Source organism: Rhineura floridana, chromosome 18 (assembly GCF_030035675.1).
Source record: "Rhineura floridana isolate rRhiFlo1 chromosome 18, rRhiFlo1.hap2, whole genome shotgun sequence".
Lineage (NCBI taxonomy): Eukaryota > Metazoa > Chordata > Lepidosauria > Squamata > Rhineuridae > Rhineura > Rhineura floridana.
Window position 1 is genome coordinate 11145278 of NC_084497.1, and position 21994 is coordinate 11167271.

Genomic DNA, 21994 nt, shown 5'->3' on the forward strand with positions numbered 1-21994 from the left:
CTAGTATTGCCCACACTGGCTGGCAGCATCTCTCCAGGGTTTTAGGCAGGGAGTCTTTTCTCAGCCCTACCTAGAGATGCTGTTGGGGATTGAACCCAGGGCCTTCTGCGTGCAGGGCAGGTGCTGTTGCCACTGACCTGCAGCCTCTCCCCTAAAAATGCAGCAAGGTTCCAGTCCTCATGGTTCTGAAAAAGGGGCCGATTTAACCAGGAAGCTCCCTTGCCCTGAGCCAGCACATGGGCCTACCTGGCTTCGGACGGCCCCTGCTAACTCCCCAAGATTTCAGGCAGGGGATGGTTCCAGTCCTGCCCAGGTGCTGGGAGTGAGCCTGCGTCCCTCTGCATGCCAACTGCAGAGCAGGAACTCGGCCACTGAGCTGCAGCCCTCTTCCGACAATTTGCCTTCCTGGCATCTGTGTTCGGCCGGGTGGTTCAAATGGCTGGGAGGAAACACCCATGGAGTGCGTGCGTGCGTGCGTGCGTGCGTGCGTGGGGGGGAACGGCGGTCTCCCTCCTGAGCTTCCCGGAGTGTCTGGGTTGGCTTTGCATGGAGACACCCTTGCCTGACTCCAAGAGAGCGCCCTCTTTGCACCGCAGTGGCTCGTGGAGGGCGATGCAGGCAGTGGGGATTCCGTGGAGTGTGGGGTTCTGCAGGGCAGTTCCTGGGGGCGACAGCACCGCCAGCCTGTCCCTGCCGGCCTCTGTCTCACTGCACATGGCAGAGCAAGAGGAACTGCTCTGAACATTTCCAGCCCTCCTTTTTGCAGCTTTGCAAAGGGCCTCTGAGCATGGGGGGAGGTGGGGAGGAACAGAGCTGCAGGGGGGGGAGTGTGCAACACTGAGCAGAGCTCCCTTCAGCTGGGCTGAGTCTCTAGCAGCATTGGGCCTGGCGAGAGACAGGATTTTAGAAAAGATTTCCCCCAAAGGAGGGTCAGAAAGAGGGGCGATGTTTTGGAGGTGGGAGGCTGTTTTGGTCCATCTGGCTCCATATTGTCTACACTGACTGGCAGCAGTGGCTCCCCAGGGTTTCCAGAGAGGGATCTTTCCCCCCAGCCTCACCTGGAAAGGCTGCCAGGGACTGAACCTCGGTCCTTCTGGATGAAAGTGGATGTTCTGCCACTGAACTGCAGGGAGACAGTGCGGCATAGCGGTTAGAGCATCAGATTGGGATCTGGGAGACCAGGGTTCGAATGTCCACTTGGCCATGAAGCTCACTGGGTGACCAGTCGCTGTCTCTCAGCCTAACCTACCTCACAGGGTTGTTGTGAGGATAAAATCGCGAAGGGGGGAACCACGCTTGGATGCCACCTTGAGCTCCTTGGAGGGAAGGTGGGATGTAAATGTAATTATAAACAAATTGCTATGGTCTTTTCCTTAAAAATAAAGCAAGGTTCCAATCCTCATGATTCTGAATATAGGACTAAAGAAAGCAGTCTTATACAGAGTCAGACCACTGGGTCCATCTAGCTCAGTATTGTCTACACTGACTGGCTGCAGCTCTTCAGGGTCTCAGACAAGGTGTCTCTCCTGGCCCTACCAATAGATGCTGCCATTGGGGGATTGCATCTGGGACCCAAATCAGGGGCTGTAACCACTGAGCTATGACCCCTCTCAGGTGCTTGTTGAGAGAGGGAGATCAGTTTTAAAAAAAAGGTCTTTGCCCATTATTTTAGTTTTAATCTAGGGGAGATGGAGTCAAAGATGCAAATGATCACACCCAGCCTCAAGTATGCAAAGTTTGGAAAAGGGCTGCCTGAAACATATACCTTCCCCAACACACACACTCAGGCCCCGCACTCCCTGCAGGCGCAAATCCCAACTTTTGCCAGCCTGGTGCCCTCCTGTTGTTGGACTCTGACTCCCAGAAGCCAGCATGGCCAATGGCTAGGGGTGATGCTGGAGTTTGTGGCCCAGCAAAATCTGGCCGGCACCAGGTTGGCTACCCTTGTTCTAGAGGGGTTGAGGCACTTGCCAAAAGAACACAGAGCCTTGCGCGGCACCTTCAGAGCCAAGATATTTATTGTGGCAGGAGCATTTGTGGACCCCCTTTCTCAGATGCTTGGCTTCATTATTTATTTATTTATTTAATGTATTAGTCGCCCATCTGGCTGGTTGTCCAGCCACTCTGGGCGACGTACAAGATAAAACAATACATTAAAACATTAAAATTTAAAACCATAACAGTAAGAAACCTAACCCACCCCAAAAGCCTGCCTGAAGAGCCAGGTCTTCAAGGCCCGGCGGAAGCTTATCATAGAAGGGGCATGGCGGAGATCATTTGGGAGAGAGTTCCACAGGGTGGGGGCCACTATTGAAAAAGCCCTCTCTCTAGTCCTCACCAGTCTAGCTGTTTTAACTGGTGGGATCGAGATAAGGTCTTCTGAGGCTGATCTTGTTGAGCGGCATCCCTGACGATGCTGGAGGCGCTCCTTCAGATAGACTGGGCTAAAACCGTGTAGGGTTTTAAAGGTCAAAACCAACACCTTGAATTGGGCCCAGTAAACAACCGGTAGCCAGTGCAACTCCTTCAGCACTGGAGTGATGTGATCTTGCCGGCGGCTGCCTTTAATCAGACGAGCCGCTGCATTCTGTACCAGTTGCAGCTTCCGGACCGTTTTCAAGGGTAACCCCAAGTAGAGCGCATTACAGTAGTCTAGGCGAGAGGTGACAAGGGCATGTACACAGCCGAGACTTGAGCCTCCATGGTCAGCTGGGAGTCAAGAATGACCCCCAGGCTGCAGACCTGGTCTTTCAGGGGCAATCGTACCCCATTGAGCACCAGGTCCACATCCTCCAGCCTTCCCTTGTCTCCCACAAACAGTACCTCGGTTTTGTCAGGGTTCAGCTTCAGCTTATTCCTTCCCATCCAGCCACTCACCGACTCCAGGCACTTGGACAGGGTTTCTACAGCCAACCTCGGTGAAGATTTAAATGAGAGATAGAGCTGCGTGTCATCCGCATACTGATGACATTGCAGCCCAAATCTCCTGATGATTGCCCCCAGCGGCTTTATATAGATGTTGAACAGCATCGGGGAGAGGATGGAACCCTGTGGCACCCCACAAGTGAGAGGCCAAGGATCCGAAACCTCATCCTTCAATGCCACTCTTTGGTACCTACCAGAGAGGAAGGAATGGAACCACTGCAATACAGTGCCCCCCATGCCTAACCTCTTCAGGCGGTCCAGGAGGATAACGTGGTCAACGGTATCGAAAGCCGCTGAGAGATCAAGGAGGACAAGGAAGGTGCATTCGCCCCTATCCCACGCCCTCCTCATATCATCCACCAAGGCGACCAAGGCTGTTTCAGTCCCATGTCCAGTCCTGAAGCCCGATTGAAATGGATCCAGATAATCATGTCTTTCAAGGTATTTGCATCCTCCCCCCCCTTCAACAAAACAGATTCCAGGTCAGTTTGGAAGGAAACAAAGCCCTATGAGGAGAGACTGAAAGAAGTGGGCATGTTTAGCCTTGAGAAGAGGAGACTGAGGGGAGACATGATAGCACTCTTCAAGTCCTTGAAAGGTTGCAACACAGAGGAGGGCCAGATTTCGACTGAACATCAGGAAAAACTTCCTGTTAGAGCAGTACGACAGTGGAACCAATGACCCAGGGAGGTGGTGGGCTCTCCAGCACTGGAGGCCTTCAAGAGGCAGCTGGACAGCCACCTGTCATATATGCTTTAAGCTGGATTCCTGCATCGATTAGGGGGCTGGACTGGATGGCCTTACAGGCCCCTTCTGACTCAACTGTTCTGTGAGTCTAGGATTCAAGGCAGCAGGAAGCTCTAGAGAAGCCCTTGCCTTCCACCTCATAACCCCGCCCATCTTCAAGGTGTTAAGAAGCCCGAATTGGATTTCTCCTGAGAGTGCACTGAGGCTAGTGAGGAGGAGTCCCTGTGGGACTTTGAGGGGAAAGGCGGCCAGAGAGGCTGCCTCTGATCTCTCCCTGTCACCACTCTTGTAATCAATTCACTGTAGACACCGGGCAACCTTTGCCCCTTGCTTGCTCACTCGCTCGCAGGGGCATTGCCGGCATGGTTGGGAAAGGACACCCTGCCCTCTCTCTCCTCAGGGCAGCTACTCTGCACGTGCTCCAGATAGGAAAAAAAAGACAGACAGAGGTGGCCTTTGGTCTCCGGACTCCCTGTGGCAAAGTCTCAAGGGGTGGGATGAGAGACTTTGAGGCCTTTCCTTTGCACGCCCAGCAGTCTGGGATTCTTGGAAATTCCTCGCCCTGTCGGCTAGTCCGAGGCTGTTTCAGGAGAAGCACAGCGAAAAATTCGGGAGGAAGAGGGAGGAGGAAAAAGCTACGCTCAGGCCCAAGTTCTGAGTGTTGCAGCCATGTCAGCTTTTGATAAAGAGCAGACAATTCTTCTCCTGAAGCGCCCATCTCTCTCTCCCCTACCCCATCAGATCCGGGAGCAAATTATTCTGGCAAATGGGGCTGAGCAGCTGGAGTTCGTTCGGCCAGTAATGAATGCAGCCGCCCCATGCTGGCAGCTGCCAGGTAGCAGGTCCTCTGAAGATGAGCAGAGATCAATCCCTCTCACTGCCACTGAATCACCCTTAGGAGAATGTGGATGCTCCGGGCGTTCATTCATCCCAACATTTCTTTGGAGGAAAGCATTTGCTTAGGGGGAGATGTTCTGCGACCTAAATTTAAATAATTAAGATGCCAGCCCTCATGGTGCGGAATTAAATAGGAATATAGGAAGCTGCCTTATACAGAGTCAGACCTTTCGTCCATTTAGCTCAATATTGCCTACACTGACTGGCAGCAATGGCTGTCCAGGGTTTCAGGCGAAGGACATTCCTGGCCGTACCTGGATATGAAATTAAACCTAGATCCTTCTCTGATGCTCTGCCACTGTACTACGGTCCTTCCCCAAAGTTCAAGATTGCAGTCCTCATGGTTCTGAATAAAAGCTTGATTTAAATAAGAACAGGAAGCTGCCTTTATACCAAGCTAGTGCCTTGATCCATGTAGTTCAGTATTGTCAGCACTGACTGACAGCAGCTGCTCCCCAGGTTTTCAGGAAGGAAGTCTCTCCCAATCCTGCCTGGAGATGCCGTGAACATGGGTCCTTCTGCATGCACAGCAGGGGCTCTGCCCCAGAGCTATGCTCCTTCCGCAGGCGTCTGCAATGAGCCCGGAGAGTCCAGGCTGGGGGTCAAGGTGTCTGAGCAATGCCAAAGGGGTGGGGGGAAGGGAGGGGTCCCTGAGAGTGGGGCAGCTTCATCCTGACCCTCTTTTCTTCCTACAGAAAGAGCTGAGTCTGCCTCGCCGAGGAAAGACGTGAGTAAGGGCCCCAGCCCGCGTTTTGATTCTGTCTCTGATGGGGGGCAGTTGGGGGTTCTGGGGAGTCCACAGGCAGATGGAAAAGTCGCCCAGGCTCCCACTGTGCTTTCTGCCAGAGTCCTAGAGGTGCCTTTTAATTTGATTTATTATTTATTATTTGATTTACATCCTGTCCTTTCTCCCAGCAGGGGCCCAGGGCGGCTGGGTCCTTTTTGGACCTGGGAGAGATCTTGTGTGAGCAGATGGCATGAATTCATCATGTGGTGTGAATCTGCCCCTTTCCTTGGTGGAGCTCATCTAGCCTACTGCGCCTGTGCGCACGCGCATACAGGAATCTTTCCATTACGTCAGGGGTCAGGAGCCTGACGCCCTGGGGCCAAATGCGGCCCTCCAGGCATCTCTGCCTGGCCCTCAGGACTCTCCACAGGCCATAGGCCCACAATGCCCTGCTTTGCACCTGCCTCCTTTAGTTTTTGCCAGGCTGGCCATGTCCCCTTGAACTCTGACCAGGCCTCTTGCGAGCCATGATGGGGGACAGAGAGGGTGTTGCCTGTGTGTGTGTGTAGATACTAGCCTGCTGCACAGAGGTTAAAAAAAAATCACCCACCATTGCGATGTGGCCCCTGGAAAGATGCTCAGAAGGAAGTGTGGCCCTCTGGCTGAGCAAGCTTCCCCACATCCCTGGGCTGCAACCTCCCTGGCCAGCACCGCCTCCTGAAATACCTCCGGCATGGGAGAGTCTGCCATGCCCAAGGCAGCCTGCCCTGCTGTTGATCAGCTGCCCCTGCCATTCGGAGGATTCCCCCAAGATTGAACTGAAATCTGTTTCCTGGCAGGGTCCGGTCCCTGGCTCACATAGCTCCCTATCCCCCTCCTTGGAATGTGCTGCCCAGAAGTGCCCATGGCCCTTCAGGTGACCAGTGCAGAATGAGAACGTCAGAAGAGCCCTCCAGCTGGACCCCAAAGCCCCCCCCCCCGAGTCCAGCATCCTGTTCTCACAGTGGCCAACCCACAAACAGGAACTAAGCGGCGTAGAGAAGAAGTATTCCCTCTCTTGACGCTCTGTTTTTGTTCGTGAAGCCTAGGATTGCATGCGCCTTTTTAGCACCTACGTCACACGGCTGGCTCGTGTTGAGCTTGCTATCTTGCTACAGCAGGGGTCGCCAACCTTTTTGGACCAGGGGGCACGTTTTGAACTTTGAGAGTGTGCTGAGGGCGCAAGCCCCAAAGTGGCTGGCAGGGGCTGTGTGTGTGACGTAACACAATATGGCTGCCCTGGGGGGGGCATGGCATAACACAAAGTTGGAGAGAGTACAGTCATTGCTGATTTTCCACCTTTGTGCCTGGATAACGTCCTGCTTACCATGAGACATCAGCCTGCTGGTCCTGATTGTGGAGATTTTATTTATTTGTTGATTGATTGATTGATTGATGTCCCGCCCTTCTCCCAGCAGGAGCCCAGGGCAGCAAACAAAAGCACTAAAAACACTTTAAAACATCATAAAAACTGACTTTAAAATACATTAAAACAAAACTTCTTTAAAAACATTTTTTTAAAAAAGCTTTCAAGACATCTTTTTTTTAAAAAGTTAAAAACATTCTTTTTTTTTTTAAAGGATTTAAAAACATATTAAAAAGCAATTCCAACACAGACGCAGACTGGGATAAAGTCTCAGCTTAAAAGGCTTGTTGAAAGAGGAAAGTCTTCAAAAGGCACCTAACAGATAACAGAGATGGCACCTGTCTCATATTTAAGGGGAGGGAGTTCCACAGGGTAGGTGCCGCCACACAGACGCAACTTTTAGAGGTGCAAGAACCCTGTGATTCCCCAATGGCAACCCTAAACTGAAGCCTAGGCTGCCATCTTTATCTGGGAGTAAGCCCCATTAAACACAAAGAGACTTACTTCTGAGTAGACATGTTTACCACTGTACGGTAAGTGAACTATACAGTGAATTCCTAAGGAGTCCCTGGCCTTTAGCTCCTGCGAAGCAGGAGACACGCCTAAGCCGCTTTGCAAAGTTTTCACAGTTCCTTTTGGGTGGGGGGACTTTTTAACATCCACCCGCACTTATTGCGGAGCAGTATGTGCAAAAAATAACAGCTAAGGAGTACCTGATCTTAAGCGAACCTACCACAGGAAAGATGCATCCTGGTTGCTAGGGGGAAAGGAAGGGCAAGCTATGGAGATTCCAAGGACTCGAAAAAAAGGCAGAAGCAGGAAAAGGGAAGTCAAAACAGCAGCTCTTTAGGACCCCAGGGATTCCTGGTGCCTGGTGTCCAAACAACTCCCTTATCAGTCACAGCTCTGACTTCACTTGTTGGCTAATAAGACTGACAAGCAGGAGCAGCCAGGCTGGCTCATTTCACAGAAATCATTTAGAAGGGGACCTGCCCGTTCTGCTCCATAACTTTCTTGCTGGGAGGGTTAGAGATTTACTTTTTCTTTTTAAATGAAAACTCAGAGCCTGAGAGCACAAATGGAGGCCTTCCTGGGTGCTGCTGTGATGCCTGTGGGTGCTGGGTTGGCAGCCCCCATGCTGGGTTCTTTTCACAAGTGCTGCTGCAATCCTTTGCACACGCAAAGAGAAAAGGGTGCATTGGCAAGAGACAAAGAGTTGCACCTTTCCAGAGAGAGGGATGAAGGTCTGAGGGGTGTGTGTGTGGTGGGCTGGTTTGCCCCACCAGTTAACTCTTTCCTGCCCTCCAAGCTGTGTTGTGTTTTGTGAGAGAGTCCACGGCAGGGATGGGTAGCCTGTGGACCTCTGGATATTCCTGGATTACAACTCCCATCATCCTTTGCCATGGCGAATGGCCATGGCTCAGTGGCAGAGCACCTGCTTCGGCATGCAGAAGACCCCAGGTTCAGCCCCCTCTTCTCCAGGCAGGGCTGGGAGAGACCCTGAGGCTGAACCCTGGAGCTGCTGCCAGTCAGTGTAGGTTATACTGAGCTGGATGGGCCAATGCTTTGACTCCATACAAAGCGGCATCCAGTGTTGCCATGCCATTGGCCATATCCTGTTGCCTGCCTTAAGTATGTGTGGCAGAGTGCGCTTTCCTGGTAATGATGCTTCCAATGATGCTACATTAGTGCAGCGGATGTGCAAAATCTCCCCCCACACACACACCAGTGCGCATTACGTTCTGACTGGATTGTGCCAATCCCAGTGGCCTCATTTTAGTCTTTTATATTGTATTTCCCATTGTGGACATGGAGAAATGTGTGTGCATATGCAGGAGGGCTACTTTTTCGGGAAAGGCTTGGTTTCCTGTCACCTTGGTGGCGGCAGGGAGGGGGCACTGATGACAAAATGTGGAAATCTGAACCCGGTGCAGTTTGGGGTATTTGAAGGCCGCCGCTTGAAATGTTTATTATGTTGCAGGCGTTTCAAAAACAAGTGGCGCGTTGGTTCCCCTGAGCATATTCAGAGCGTCCTCCCTCCGGGGAAAGTAGTACAGCACGTACTCAGAGCCCTTTTGCTTCACCGTGACATTTTAAAAAGGCGGGTGGGGGGCATCTGTGGCCCTCCAGATGGTGCAGCAGCAGGACCCCCACCCCCTGGGCGAACACGGGTGCCACGCGCTCCCCCCCCCCGCGAACCCCTTCTTCCGTCTGGTGGGCGATAGGTCCTTTGGGGAGAGCGGTGCCTCCGGTGGGCCAGCCTTGGCTTTGCCTGCAGAAGAAACTCCCTGGCTCGATTCCCCAACGGGGGCGGGCGGGGGCGGCATCTCCACCAGACCAGGCTTGGGAATGGCCCTGCCTGTAACCCTGGAGAGCCGCCGCCGCTGCTGCCGGTCCGGGCAGGCACTGCTGAGCTCACAAGGACCGATGGGTTGACTCCTGCGAGGCGGCTTCCGGTGCCCCTTTCAGCTGGCGCCTCATTCCGACTCCTGAGGACTGGGAGCTTGCGCTCTCTTTAGGGGAAGGGCAGCCTGCCTCAAAGCCCCCCGCCCCGTCCTGAAATCCGGCGGGCGCTGGTCTGAAGGGGCCGGCTCCCTCCTCCCTCGCCGTCGCGGGGGGGGAGGAGGGGCAGGGGGCGGGGAGGCGGCCGCGGGGGAAGCCGACGAGCAGCGGCAGGCGGGCAGAGTGAGCCGGGCGCGCCGTCGGGACACAGCCGCCGTCGCCTTCGCCCTCGCCATGCAGGCGCGCCGGGCCAAGCTCAAGATCCCGTCGCTGACCTTGGTGGAGTGAGTGGCCGCCGGGCGGGGGGGCGCCGTCGATTGGGGAGGGGGAGGCCAGGCAGCGGCCAGGCTGCGCGCGGGGAACCGCCGCGGGGAGGGCAAGGGAAAGGAGGCGCCCCCAGGGAGCTGCGGACCGCTGGGCTGGGCTGGGCTGGGCTGGGGGGGGTCTCCCCTTCCCCTCCCCTTCCCCTCCCCTTCCCCCTCCCTCCCCCTTCCCATCCGAGGGATCCCCCCTCCCCCTCTCTCTTTCCATCCATCCATCCAGGGGTCTCCAATGACGCACGCTTTGGTTGCCAGGGAACCAACTTGGAAGGGAGGGGGCGGGTTATTCCCAAGGAGGGAGGGAGGGGAGAGGTTTCTCCTTTCCTTCCTTCCCATCACTTCCAGTATCACCTCCTCCCCAGCAGGGAGCTATCTGGGTCCAGAGTGGGAAGGAACCCCAAAGGACATCCAGTCCACTCACCCCTTGCCAGTCTGGGGAGCCCACTCTATCTGCATGCCTGAGAGGTGGGCCTCCCCACCCCGCTTTGCTCTCAGAGCCGGGAGGAGCGTTACTCCCATTCTGCAACGTCCTGGCTTCAGTTAACTCTGATGCAATTTTAGTGTGTTTGTATATATATTTGAAAAGTACGGCAGCTGCATGACTGGCAGAAATGAAGCAGCAGCTGCAGACCTTCAGCCCCTGTCCCTCCCTCTCTCCCTCCCTCTTCCTCACACCTGCCATCATGGCCAAGCTCAGGGAAAGGGAGGAGAGCATCACCTGTTGAGTTGTTGCCTGCTGCTAGGAAGCCCACATTAGATGCCCTGGCAGGAAGAAGGGAAGAGAAGAGCTGCATGGTCGAGGCCTGCTTGGCATGCAGAAGGGCCCAAGTTCAATCCCCAGCAGCATCTCTAGGCAGGGCTGGGAGAGACTGCCTCCCTGACACCCTGGAGAGCCGCTGCTGCCAGCAGTGTAGGCAATGCTGTGCCAGAGTCTGACTCAGCAGGAGGCAGCGTCTCTGCCTTTTAGAGGTGTGGTGTTGGACAAGGCCCTAGAATTCCAGGGTTCAAAATCCCCCACTCAGCCATTAAGCTTGCTGGGGTGATCTGGGGGTCCAGTCACTACCTCTCAGCCTAACGTACCTCATAGGATTGTTGTGAGGATGGGAGGAGGAGGAATCAATGTACCCATCAACATCAACATCTTATGTTCCACCACAGATCAGACCTCACACTTGTGGCACTCTAACGGTATGAAGGAGTCCTCTAGGAACGGGCAGAGTGCTTTTCCTGTCTGCTCGGATGTTGTGCACCTGTTGCCTGTGAAGCGCACCCACACCCTCTTCCCCAAGCCCCCCTTTGGCTCCCCACCAGGAGCCTTGCTACTTGAAAAGATTTGGCCTGTTGCCACAAATTTGCATGACATTTGCACATGCCGAATTCAGATTCAGAATTTAAATGTCGCAGCCAGTGATCTAATTTCCCTGCCAAATCCCACCCCAGATAAAATCCTTCCGCCCCAAATCAGTTTACTCCAAATCCCAGTTTCCCAACAGATCTTGCTGCAGATCAGTTCCATTTGTTTACCCTCAAGGGTCGTTACTCCCCCAGGAGATATTCCCTCATATGTTCAACAAGTGTATGGTCTGTGTACGCAGATAATTGAGCTGTATGCTCATGCAGCATTCCCACGTTAACATTAACCTGTCCGCGGAGCTGCGTGCATGATGGACGAGCAATAAAAGTCCACAACTGCACACTTTTTTCACACAAACACCTGTCCTGTGTCCTTGTAACAGGTGAACGAGCCTCAAGTCAACTCTGGGTGGTGGGAGCAATTGACGCAGCCCCTTTCCCCCTCCCCCCCGAACTTGCCCCGTCTTTCAAGGGGGAGAGGACGTCCACAGCGGGGGGTGCCTCGTTTCATTATTCTCCCTCCGCTTCGTTGACTTGCTCCCTTTTTGCAGCCTGTCACCCGGTAGCCAGAGTCCGACCCTCCTGAGCCCTTCCAGTCCCTGTAGCCCCCTGGCACTGCATCCGTGGAGGTAAGAGGGACTGTTCTGGTGGAGAGAGTTGTGGGGGGGACACATGCCTTTGGGATGCTAGCAGAGGACACCCCACCCATGCATTGCAAGGTGGGCACAGTGGAACCACGTAACGCCCCCTCAATTAAACAAAACCCAGTGTGGGGGTTTATCCTGCAAGTAACGAGGGGGGCAGTTGCCGTGGGGTGTCTGTGGGGCAGGCCATGTCCCTCCTCTCTTCTTGACCAAGGCCTCCGCTGACTGCCTGGCAGGATGGATTAATGAATAACGATGGCGCACGACATTTTCTCTGTGTTGTTGACAGGCAGTGTGAGCAGGAAAAAGGTGAACTGCTGATAGCAATGGGCAGGCAGAAGGAAAATATTACTTTGTTTTTATTTTAAAAAAGGTTTTCCATATTTTAGAAACTAGGGAAGAGCCATAGTTCAGTGACAGACAGAGCATTTGCTTTGTGTGCTGATGGCCCCAATTTCAATCCTGCCTGAAACCTTGGCCAGACACTGCTGCCAGTCAGTGCAGACAGTGCTGAGCTAGAGAGATCAGTGGTTCATTTAGTGTCCTACATGCCTACTGAAACCAGTCTTTTATTCAGAATAATGAGGACTGGAATCTTACTTTACGTTTAGGGAAAGGACCATGGCTGAGTGGCAGAGGACCTGCTTTGCTTTCAGGAGCTTCCAGGTGCAGCTGCCAACATCTGCAAATAGGGCTGGGGCTGCCACCTGTTTGGAACCCCAGAGAGCTTAAGTTGGTTCATGGAAAAACAAAACTCCATATGGACTAAGCCCAACTCAGAGTAGGCCCATTGAAATGAATGAGCCTAAGTTAGTCATGGCCATCAACTTCAATGGGTCTTCTCTAGCACTGAATACTACCCAGAGTTTGTGCCTTCCCCCACTTCCTTTGGTTCATTAATTTCAATGGGTCTACTCCGAGTGGGATACAAATTTGTTAGAGTCAGCATTCCCTGAGAATGCTACAATAAGGCTTCCTTCCGAATAAACATGTATAGGATTCTACTGTTAGCTTCTGGCTGTAATTGCAGTCTGTTCCTCCTCTCCCCCGAGATAACCAAGGTCACACCATCTTTCAGTGGGGCTGGGCAGGGAGAGGGGCCTGCTTTGGCCCCATGCAGAAAACTTCTGTTTCTGCCGCTCCGTGTGCCTGCACCACCCTGTATTTTCACTGGAAGCTGTAATCACTTTTTTTAAAATAACGTTACAGTATTTGTTATTTAATTTTTGTAAATTGTATTGTTTTATTGATGCATTTCTGTACTTGTGTTTTTCTTGTAAGCCACCTTGAGGGCCTTTTGGCCATAAGGTGGGGTATAAATAAACTATAATAATAATAATAATAACTTGGGGAAGATTGCCCAACAAATTAGTTCTCATGAAAACACATCGCCTGTAATTTCCCTAACAAGCGAGGTATTTGGATGTGTGTGTGGGGGGGTTGGGAGGGCACAGGGGTGTCTAGCAGTTCTTCAGGTCCATTAACCCTCTCCTCTCCAAGCCCCCAATCTTAGCCTTGTCCTTTATTTATTTTAAAGTATTCCTTCAATGCCCTTTGTTAGAAGATTCCCACCAGTGGGTGTCGTGGGTTCTCTCTCTTTTTGCCTGACAGTACCGGGAGAGGCCGCAGAGACATCTATCTTGATTGCCCAGAAGAGTGGGCTTTCTCAGAGGAGGGTTGCCCCCATGTGAACCTGTCGTTCCCCCCACTCCCCATACCCAGTGGCTAACGAGCCCATGCAAAACAGCGTCATGAGCAAAGGAAGTGGTTCCTGTGGCTGCGCCCGGTGGTCTTGTCTGCCATCTAAGCTCAGGGAACGCATCAATCTTCGGCTGCTGGGGACTGGCCCCTGGGAGTCCTCTCCAAAGCTGTTGGAGTCCCTGAGGGAGGCCCCCTTCCGGAGCACCCGAACCTGTCTCTTTGGCCATGGACTACCTGCAGTAGCCGGTAACTCCTACCTGGAGCAGAGGAGTTATTTGGAGAGAGGTCCTTCTCCCCAGTTCCCTCCCCCAGGACCTGTCCCAAATAATCCCGAGAACAAATCTCCAAGAGGGCCTGCCCTTGTGGGATCCAGGCAGCCCGCTGCGTGTGAGATGCTTCCACAGCCTCCAGAGAAGGGTGGATGTGTGAGAGAGAGAGTGGACCAAGGGTGGAAGGGCTGGATCATGGCAGGTCTCCACCCAGCCAGCAAAAGGTCCTGTACCCCCAGAAAATCTGGCTTGGGACCTAGCAGGATTGGGGCCCGCCTTTCCTGCTGGAAGGGGCCAGTTCTTGTAGGAAAGGTGTGTGTGTGTGTCTGTGTGTGTGTTTCTGTGTGTGTGTGTGTGAGAAAGAGAGAGTCCTTCACGCAGCGCATGATGGAATTCACTTTTCACAAGATGTATTGATGGCCACCAGTTTGGATGACTTTAAATGGGAATTAGATGAATTCGAATGGCTACTAGCCATGGTGACTGAAAGATTGGCTCACCCTAGTCAATCACTATGCTCCGCAGGTGAGGGCCACCTGCAGATGCCATCTTACAGGAGGTTCGTTCCGCACAGCATAGGAAACAGACCTTTAGTGTGGTGGCACCGACCCTGTGGTCGGTGCCCTCCCCTTCAATATGAGACAGGCATCTGTTTGGTGCCTACTGAAGACCCTCTTCCTCTTTCAACAAGCCTTTTACGTAGAGACCTATCCCAGTCTGCGTCTGTGATGGAATTGCTTTTTAAGATGTTTTAAAGCTTTTTTTAAAAAAATAGGTTTTTAAGATGTTTTATTTTTTAAATGTTTTAAAGATGTTTTGTGTTTGAGATGTTTTAAGATATTTTAGTGGTTTATCCTCCTGTTTGCCGTTCCTTCTGGGAGGAAGGGTATGATAGACATTTTAATAACAACAACAACAATAATGTTCTCCCTCCATTGTCAGAGGCACTGCTGGGACTCGCAAGTGGGGCAGTCCCGCTTGTGGGCCTCTTCCCTTTGGGGCATACCTGGCTGACCACTGCAAGAACAGGAGGCTGGGCTGGATGGCCCCCTTTGCCCTGATCCAGCTTCAGGGCTCTCCTGGTGTCCTTCCAGACCATCTTCATTGACTTCATTAAAGTCTTAGCACGAGTACTAGACAGCGGTTGTTCATCCATTGTGTGGGGAGCTGAGCGTCTTTTCTGAAGATAGCACTTCATTTGGAGGGTGGGTGGGGAGGGGAGGAATGGGGAGACCATTTTTCCAGCATTTAATTTTGCAGAACTGTTGTTGCTGGAATTATCATCATTATTATCATCATATATTTATATAGTGCCATCAGATGCACATGGCACTGTACATAAAATAAAACAATAATAAGAAGTCCAAAAGGCATACAATCTAAATAAAATAAAATGAGGAGAACAGAGGAAAGGAGAGGAAACAAGCAAAGGGCAAAGCGAGGGCTTCAAGTGCACAGAAATCACAGTTCACCGCCCCGCTTGCCCATCCCACCGTGTCTCAGCCAAACTGGCGCTTGCGATGCCTGGCGAGTGTGATTGCAGGCGTGTGATATCAAGACTCATTATGTTCTTTATGTAATTAAAAATGCTAGGGAGTTTTGTGTGCTTCAGGGTTCAGTGAGCACCCTCAGCACTCTGATCGTAAGTGGGCAGCAACAGCAACAGGCCCAATGGATGCTGGCAGCCGAATGGAATTCTGTCGCAGGCTGGAAGCAGCACCCTGGTTGTGAGTTGCCCAGAGTGGCAGATTAACCACTGCCAGATGGGCATCTAACAAATCTCATAAATAAATAAATAAATACAAATTAAAGAGTGTAATTTGTGGAGGGCTGGACATGGCTAGATGATCTGCATTGTCTGCAGAAGGTCCCAGGGTCAATCCCTGACAGCAGCATCTCCAAGTAGGGCTTGGAAAGACCCCTGCCTGAACCCCTGGAGAGCCATTGCTACTGAGCCAGAGGGACTGATCTCAATATAAGGCAAATTTCTATGGCCTCATCCAGCACTGCAGGGCTCTTCTGATCATCACCATCTTCTTAAATATTATACATATACAAACAATTAAGACATAACACACACACTTATAATTCTTTGTAGTGTACTCTTCCTCTGTTCCTGAAAGCCTAACTTCTGTTTGTTGGGTTACAGGGATCCATTTCTGCAAAGCTCTTTCCATCATCTAAAGTGTCCTTCCGCAACTCAGTAATTTCGACCTGCCCCCATAAACCCCCCCCTAGTTGTGCCTTTCCTAGATGGATTTTGATTACTTTTTCAAGCTGTTGCCTATAAAATTCCTGCAAAGATGAGAGAGAGAGAGAGAGAGTACAGAGCTGGTATTTGTGTTTTCAACTGCTGTACTCTTGTCTTTTAATATGACGTATCCCTGGCTCCAGTTGCTGTATTTCTGAGGTAGAGAGATATGGCATAAAGTGGGGAGGTGTTCGGCAGAAAGATGGTGCAAGATGCAAGTAGGGAGGATGTTGCGGGATCCACTGCAACACTGGGACAGAGGAAGTTGCCTTTGGTCCATCTAGCTCAGTATTGTCTACACTGACTGGCAGCAGCCCTCTGGTTTTCAGACAGGGAACAGTCTCCCGGAGGCATGGCCCCTTTCACTAAAAAATAAAGTAAGATTCTGAATAAAGGGCTGATTTAAATAGGAAGCTGGCTTATCTGGAGTTTATCTAGCTCAGTATTGTCCACACTGACTGGCAGCAGCTCTCTAGGATTTATTTCCTGGCCCTGCCTGGAGATGCCTCTGGGACCTTCTGCATGCAAGGCAGGTGCTTTACCACATGGTACTTTCCTTAAAAACAAGCCAAGGTTCCAGTCCTCGTGATCCTGAATATAGGGCTAAAGGAAGCTGCTGTATGCCGAGTTAGACCCTTGATGCATCTAGCTCTGTATTGCCCACACTGACTGGCAGTGTCTCTCCAGGGTTTCAGGGAAGGGTCTCTCCCAGCCCTACCTGGAGATATCAGCAGGGATTTGAACCCAGGGCCTTCTGCATGCAAGGGAAGTGCTCTAACCACTGAGCCACACTGTGGCCCTTTCCTGGGGGTTGTTTCCTTTCTTGGGCCTGCTTGGCCCATCCAGTTTTAGCAGCAAAGCCTCTGCAATTGTGGGACTGCTGCAGGCAGGAAAGGAGGTGTGCAGAGCTCTTGTCTGGTCTCCCGTGATGTTTTCCTGAAGGTGTGTGTCTTGGGGAGACCTGGGCCTCCCCCCCTGCCGTCTCACTGGAGGTGCGAAGGAGAGAGATTTGTGAATCAGAGGGCTGTGTGCCTCTGACTCTCTCTGTGTCTCCCTCTCCCCAGCCTCACAGTGGAGAGTTCCCCGCCACGAGGGGATGGATCCTTGTGGCAGAGAGCAAACAAGCCTGTCAGGGTTGGCGTGGAGAAACGTCAATTTCTGAAGTCATTTCATAACGAAAGGGCGTAACCGACTGCGCTCCGAGGGTGCGAAAGGCTGCAGGCAAGCTGGCCGGCTGTTTCGTCTGGAAGCACAGAACGCTTAACACCAGCCTGAAATCCCGCCTGTTCCAAGTTAGGTAGCTGTGGGTGGCTTCAAACCACAGCGTGGCTGGGTGGGTGGCTTTAAAATTCATGGACTACGATTAGTGGCTACTAGCTGCAGTGGCTTCACAGGCCCTCCACTGTCAGAGGCAATACATGCATCTGAATCACCAGTTGCTGGGAAGTGCCAGCAGGGATAGTTGTTTCGGTGCTCAAATCCTGCTTCTGGCAGCAGGCTGGCCACGCTGAGAACAGGAGGCGGGACTAGATGGGCCCCTTGGGCCTATTCCAACTCTGAACTCTTCTTTGGTTCTTATGAAATGGGCCCTGGTGCAGAATTCAGCATCCTTGCGGAGCTCCATACTCTCTCTTTGATCAAGATCTTGAATATATATATATATATACACACACTGTATATATATTAGTCTTGGAAGCTCAGGGGCCAGCCGGGGGCCAGGGGAAAAAGTCCTACCAGTTCTCACATGGGAATCCCAGAATCAGGGTGCAAAGTTTTTCATTATTGTTTTACCACCCCAACCCCAGATGGGTGGCAAATATAATATATGCAGGGTAGGGCAGTGAATTATTGTTGCTATTTTATTATTTATTAACTTATGAATCGCCTTGTATGTATGGGTTTGGGTGTGTATGTGTTAGCATTTGAGCTGAATGCTTGCAGAAGGGAACGCGGTTTGTCCTGGACTATTGCAGCCAACAGTGTGACGTGGCTGCAAAAAAGGCAAATGCTATTTTAGGCTGCATTATCAGAAGTATAATTTCCAAATCACATGAAGTACTAGTTCCCCTCAATTTGGCACTGGTTAGGCCTCATCTCAAGTACTGCGTCCAGTTCTGGACACCCCACTTTAAGAAGGATGCAGACAAACTGGAATGGGTTCAGAGGAGGGCAGCGAGGATAATTGGGGAAACAAAGCCCTGTGAGGAGAGACTGAAAGAACGGGGCATGTTTAGCCTCCAGAAGAGAAGACTGAGGGGAGATAGAATAGCACCCTTCAAAGACTTGAAAGGTTGCCACACAGAGGAGGGCCAGGATCTTTTCTCGATCATCCCAGAGTGCAGGACATGGAATAATGGGCTCAAGTTGCAGGAAGCCAGATTTTGGCTGAACATCAGGAAAAACTTCCTGTTAGAGTGGTACAGTAATGGAACCAGTGATGTAGGGATGTGGTGGGCTCTCCAACACTGGAGGCCTTCAAGATGCAGCTGAACAGCCCCCTGTTGGGGATGCTTTAAGTTGGATTCCTGCATTGAGCAGGGGGTTGGACTGGATGGCTTTATGCACCCCTTCCAACTGTACTATTCTATGATTATCGCAGTGTGCTCTATGTGAGGCTGCCCTTGAAGATGACCCAGAAACGTCACCTGGTCCAAAACGCAGCAGTCATATTACTGGCTGTGGTTCCCTTTAGAACTCATATAACCCGTTTTGAAACAGCTGCATTGGTTGCCATTCATTTCCGGGCCCAATTCAAGGTGCTCATGCTAAATGACTTGGTCCCAAATATCTGAAAGACCCGCCTCCTTCCCTACAGACCCCCTCAGGTGTTGAGATCAGCAGAGGGGGCCCTCTTGGTAGTCCCGCCACCCTCAGAAGTTTGGGGGTTGGCGCCCGGGAGAGGGCCTGCTCTGTGGTGGCGCCTAAGGTGTGGAACACCCTCCCCACAGAGCCACTACCAGTCAGTGTAGATAATACTGAATGAGACGGACTCATGGTCTGATTCAGTATAAGGCAGCTTCCTCTGTTCAAAGAGAAACTCCGGCAAGAATGCAGTGCCTCCCTGGCTGTGGAAGGGACCTGAGTCCTCTCAGGCAACCTGGTCCTGAGCTGTTTAAGGCCTTAGAAGCGCGAACCAACACCTTCAGCTGGCCCAGTAGCCCATTGGCAGGTAGTGCAAAGGCGCCAAGCAAGGGGTTACATGCTGGCCATAGCTTGCTCCCCCCCAGCACTGAGAGTTGGTGTTTCTGGAATAAATCCCCCCCTTTTTCCTGCCCTGCTTCATAGCTCTTTGAACAAAAATATGTTTTGTTTTAATATATTTAAATGTCTGTTTTTATGATGTTTTAGTGGTTTTTTGCCATCCTGGGCTCCTACTGGGAGGAAGGGTGGGATATAAATTTAATAACTAATAGTAATAATAAGCACACACACCCCTATGTTTGGTGGTAGCGTTTTGGAGTTTGTAAATGCAACCTTTCTCAGAGAGAGAGAGAGGAAGCGAGCCCAGAGCGCAACTCATGACTTCCTGCCTGTGCTCGCAGCCCACTCTGTCATCCCTGGCTCCCGTTGCCATGGAGAGGCAGCCTGCACCCGCTTCTGGCTTGTGGCGCTGCACACTCCTTTGGCTGCTTTCCTTGGCCCTCTGCCACCCCTGCGATGGCTTTGGCTGCTGTCCCTCCTCAGGCTGGTGGGCCTTAATGCTCAGCCTACTCCACAGTTGTCATGTGCACAGAGAGAGAGAGAGAGATCGCATCATCGTGCGTGAGATAAAAACCTGGGTTTGCGGGAATAAGTCCCTCTGCCCCCCCCCCCCAGCTCTGAAGAGTGGGTTTTTCTGGGGAATCTCTCTTTCCTCTTTGAATTTCAGTTGCCCAGTTTGTATCCCCGATCCCCTCAATTATTGTCAAATAATTTTACTCAGCTTTAAGGGCCCAGGTTTCTCTTGAGTTTTCCCATCGCAGTGACACTGCCTCATGGGCTCTGTAGTGTTAGGGGTTTGTAAACATCTCCCCCACCCCTGTGGCTTCACTGCAAGAGGAATAAACAATTTTTTACCACCCGCTAATTTTTACTGCATTTACTTGGATGCTGTTATTAGTCTGTTTCACCCTTCGGGAAGTTGAATGGCAGGAGATTCAAGGCAGACAAAAGCAAGCTCTTTCTCCCAAATAGCAACTGATTTATGGGATGTGGTGGTGATGGAGTGATGTCCACCAGCTTATGAATGCTTGGCAGGCAGTTGGATGAAATCATGGAGAAGGAAAGGTCAGTTGGGCATTATTAGTTATGACTGATAAATGGAACCTCCAAAGTCAGAGGCAGTCTACCCTCTGAAAACCACATCCTTTGTGTGTGTGTGCATCTGGGATCCCTATGTGGGAACTGGCAGGACCATTGTTCTGATCCAGCAGGGCTTTTTCTCCTACTCTTATGCCATGAATCCTTACAACAATATTGTGAGGTAGACCATGTTGTCCCCCATTACAGTGGCGGGGACACAGAGAGAGTAGCTTCTCTGAGGCCACTAGGTGAGTTATGAGAGATTAAAACGAGCCAGGTGTGCTGATGCTGTTAACCTTTACTGTGTAGCATCTATTGAAAAATAACGAACAGTTTTATGCATAATGTCTTTGTTATGCCACCACCACCCTTGCTTCCCAAAGTCTTTGGGAACATCATTTTTTAAAAAAGTTGCTGGACTGCACTGCTGGCTGCAGCAGATGGAAGTTGGAGCCCAGGAGTTTGGGGGGGGCACCTCTCTGCTTTAGATGGTAATCTGCATGTTGGCTTTCACTCCACAGACATGGAGCCCCTAGTCCTCATGGAGGAGCCACGTAGTGCTCCTTTTCCCCGCGTCCCTCTTTTCGATGAGGCTTCTGTTTCTAGTCTTCTGCCTGCTTGACAGGAGACCTCGACGGTGCTCTTTTTGGGGGCTCATCTCCCCGGACACGTGAGAAACGGATTATTTGGGGGGGGTGTCTCTGCTCTGCCAAGATCGGGAGGGGGCGCTGCCGAGCGCTCTCCGCCTGGAGGTAGGGCAGGCGGGCCTTGGAGGGGGCGGCGCCGACGGCGACAGACCCGGCGGGCGCCCAAGCGGCCGGCGGAGCTTCCCGGTAGGCTTCAGGCGGGGAGAGTGATGTCGGATCCCGGCAGCTGGGGGACTCCGGCGGGGGTCCTGATCCAGCGCTCCAGGAGGTACCGGGGCGGCGGGGCGCGCGCGCGGCGGGAGGGTACCATCCCCGCGTCAGCTTTTTGATGCGCAATTACGCACCAAGCGGGGCTGGTTTGGGAGGCGAGGAAGCGGCTTCCCGGGGGGGAGGTTGTTGACAAGAGTAGAACTGAGAGTTTATTCCCTCCGGATGGTGGTTCCTTCGCGCGTTTCTAGCCCCATTTTTGGAACGCCTCGAGTCGCGCAAGCCTTCCCGGGTTCGGCCATGTCGTTGCAAAGGGCTGAAAACGCAGGTTTACCCCCCGAGAGTGTCTCCCACTCTTTTGCAGGGAGGGGGCCGCTCTGAGGCGGCATCTCAGGCTCGCCCAGACGTCCTGGGGGCTCTTCCTAGACTCTTGGTCTCGGCCTGAGTAACAGGCCAAGGGCTGCTCTTCCCGCCGGCGCCCGCAGCTCTGATTTCGGTGCGCAGATGAGGACATGATCCCTCCAGCGGGATTGGAAAGGCGGCCCTGATGGGCCGGTGCAGGCCTGTGGCACCCGAGGCCACCGGGTCAGCCTCATCCCGAACAGGAGGAAGAGGGTTACTCTGAAAATCCCCTCCAAGCCACTCTTTCCCCCGTTCCTTGGGTGACCTGGGATGAACCTTGGCGAGTTCTTTTGGGGGGGCTCTCCTGGCACCTTGGGCGAGATGCAAGGCTGGTTCTCGGCTCTGGTTTCAAGAAGGCGGGTTGAATTCCAGGAATGCTGTGGCTGGTGAGGCTGGCACTGGCTACTAGCCGCAATGGCTGTTTTCCACCTCCCCTGTCGGAGACTGTGTGCTGCTTAATAATCGCAGTTGCTGGAACTCATAAACGGGGAGAATTGCTCTTGCGCTCAGGTCCTGCTTGCTGCCTTCCCATTGGGGCATCCGGTTGGCCGCAGGCCGCTAGACCAGCCTGATGTGGGCCTGATCTGTGGCCTGATCCAGCCGCAGGGGTCTTGTAGTCTTATGGACTGTTCAAAAGGTGAATTGGACAAATTCATGGAAGAAAGCTGTTCCCCCGCCTCAAAAAAAAAAAAAAAAGCGTTACAATAGGTAGAAAA

The 21994-nt window shown here is 52.3% G+C and overlaps 1 protein-coding gene across 6 annotated transcripts in view; it reads left to right on the forward strand.

The window, feature by feature from the left end:
- The window catches only part of MAST3 (microtubule associated serine/threonine kinase 3), a 71116-nt gene that overhangs the window by 4352 nt on the left and 44770 nt on the right, over positions 1-21994 (forward strand). For 2 of the 6 annotated variants that reach the window (XM_061601453.1, XM_061601457.1), the window contains exons 1-2: positions 9117-9487; positions 11428-11505. In XM_061601453.1, coding sequence (XP_061457437.1) covers positions 9438-9487; positions 11428-11505 — 128 coding nt within the window. In that variant the 5' untranslated portion in view covers positions 9117-9437. Of the gene's footprint in view, positions 1-5264; positions 5297-9116; positions 9488-11427; positions 11506-20859; positions 20938-21994 lie in introns of those variants that run through there. The other 4 variants (XM_061601454.1, XM_061601455.1, XM_061601456.1 and 1 more) reach the window with 4 other exon arrangements.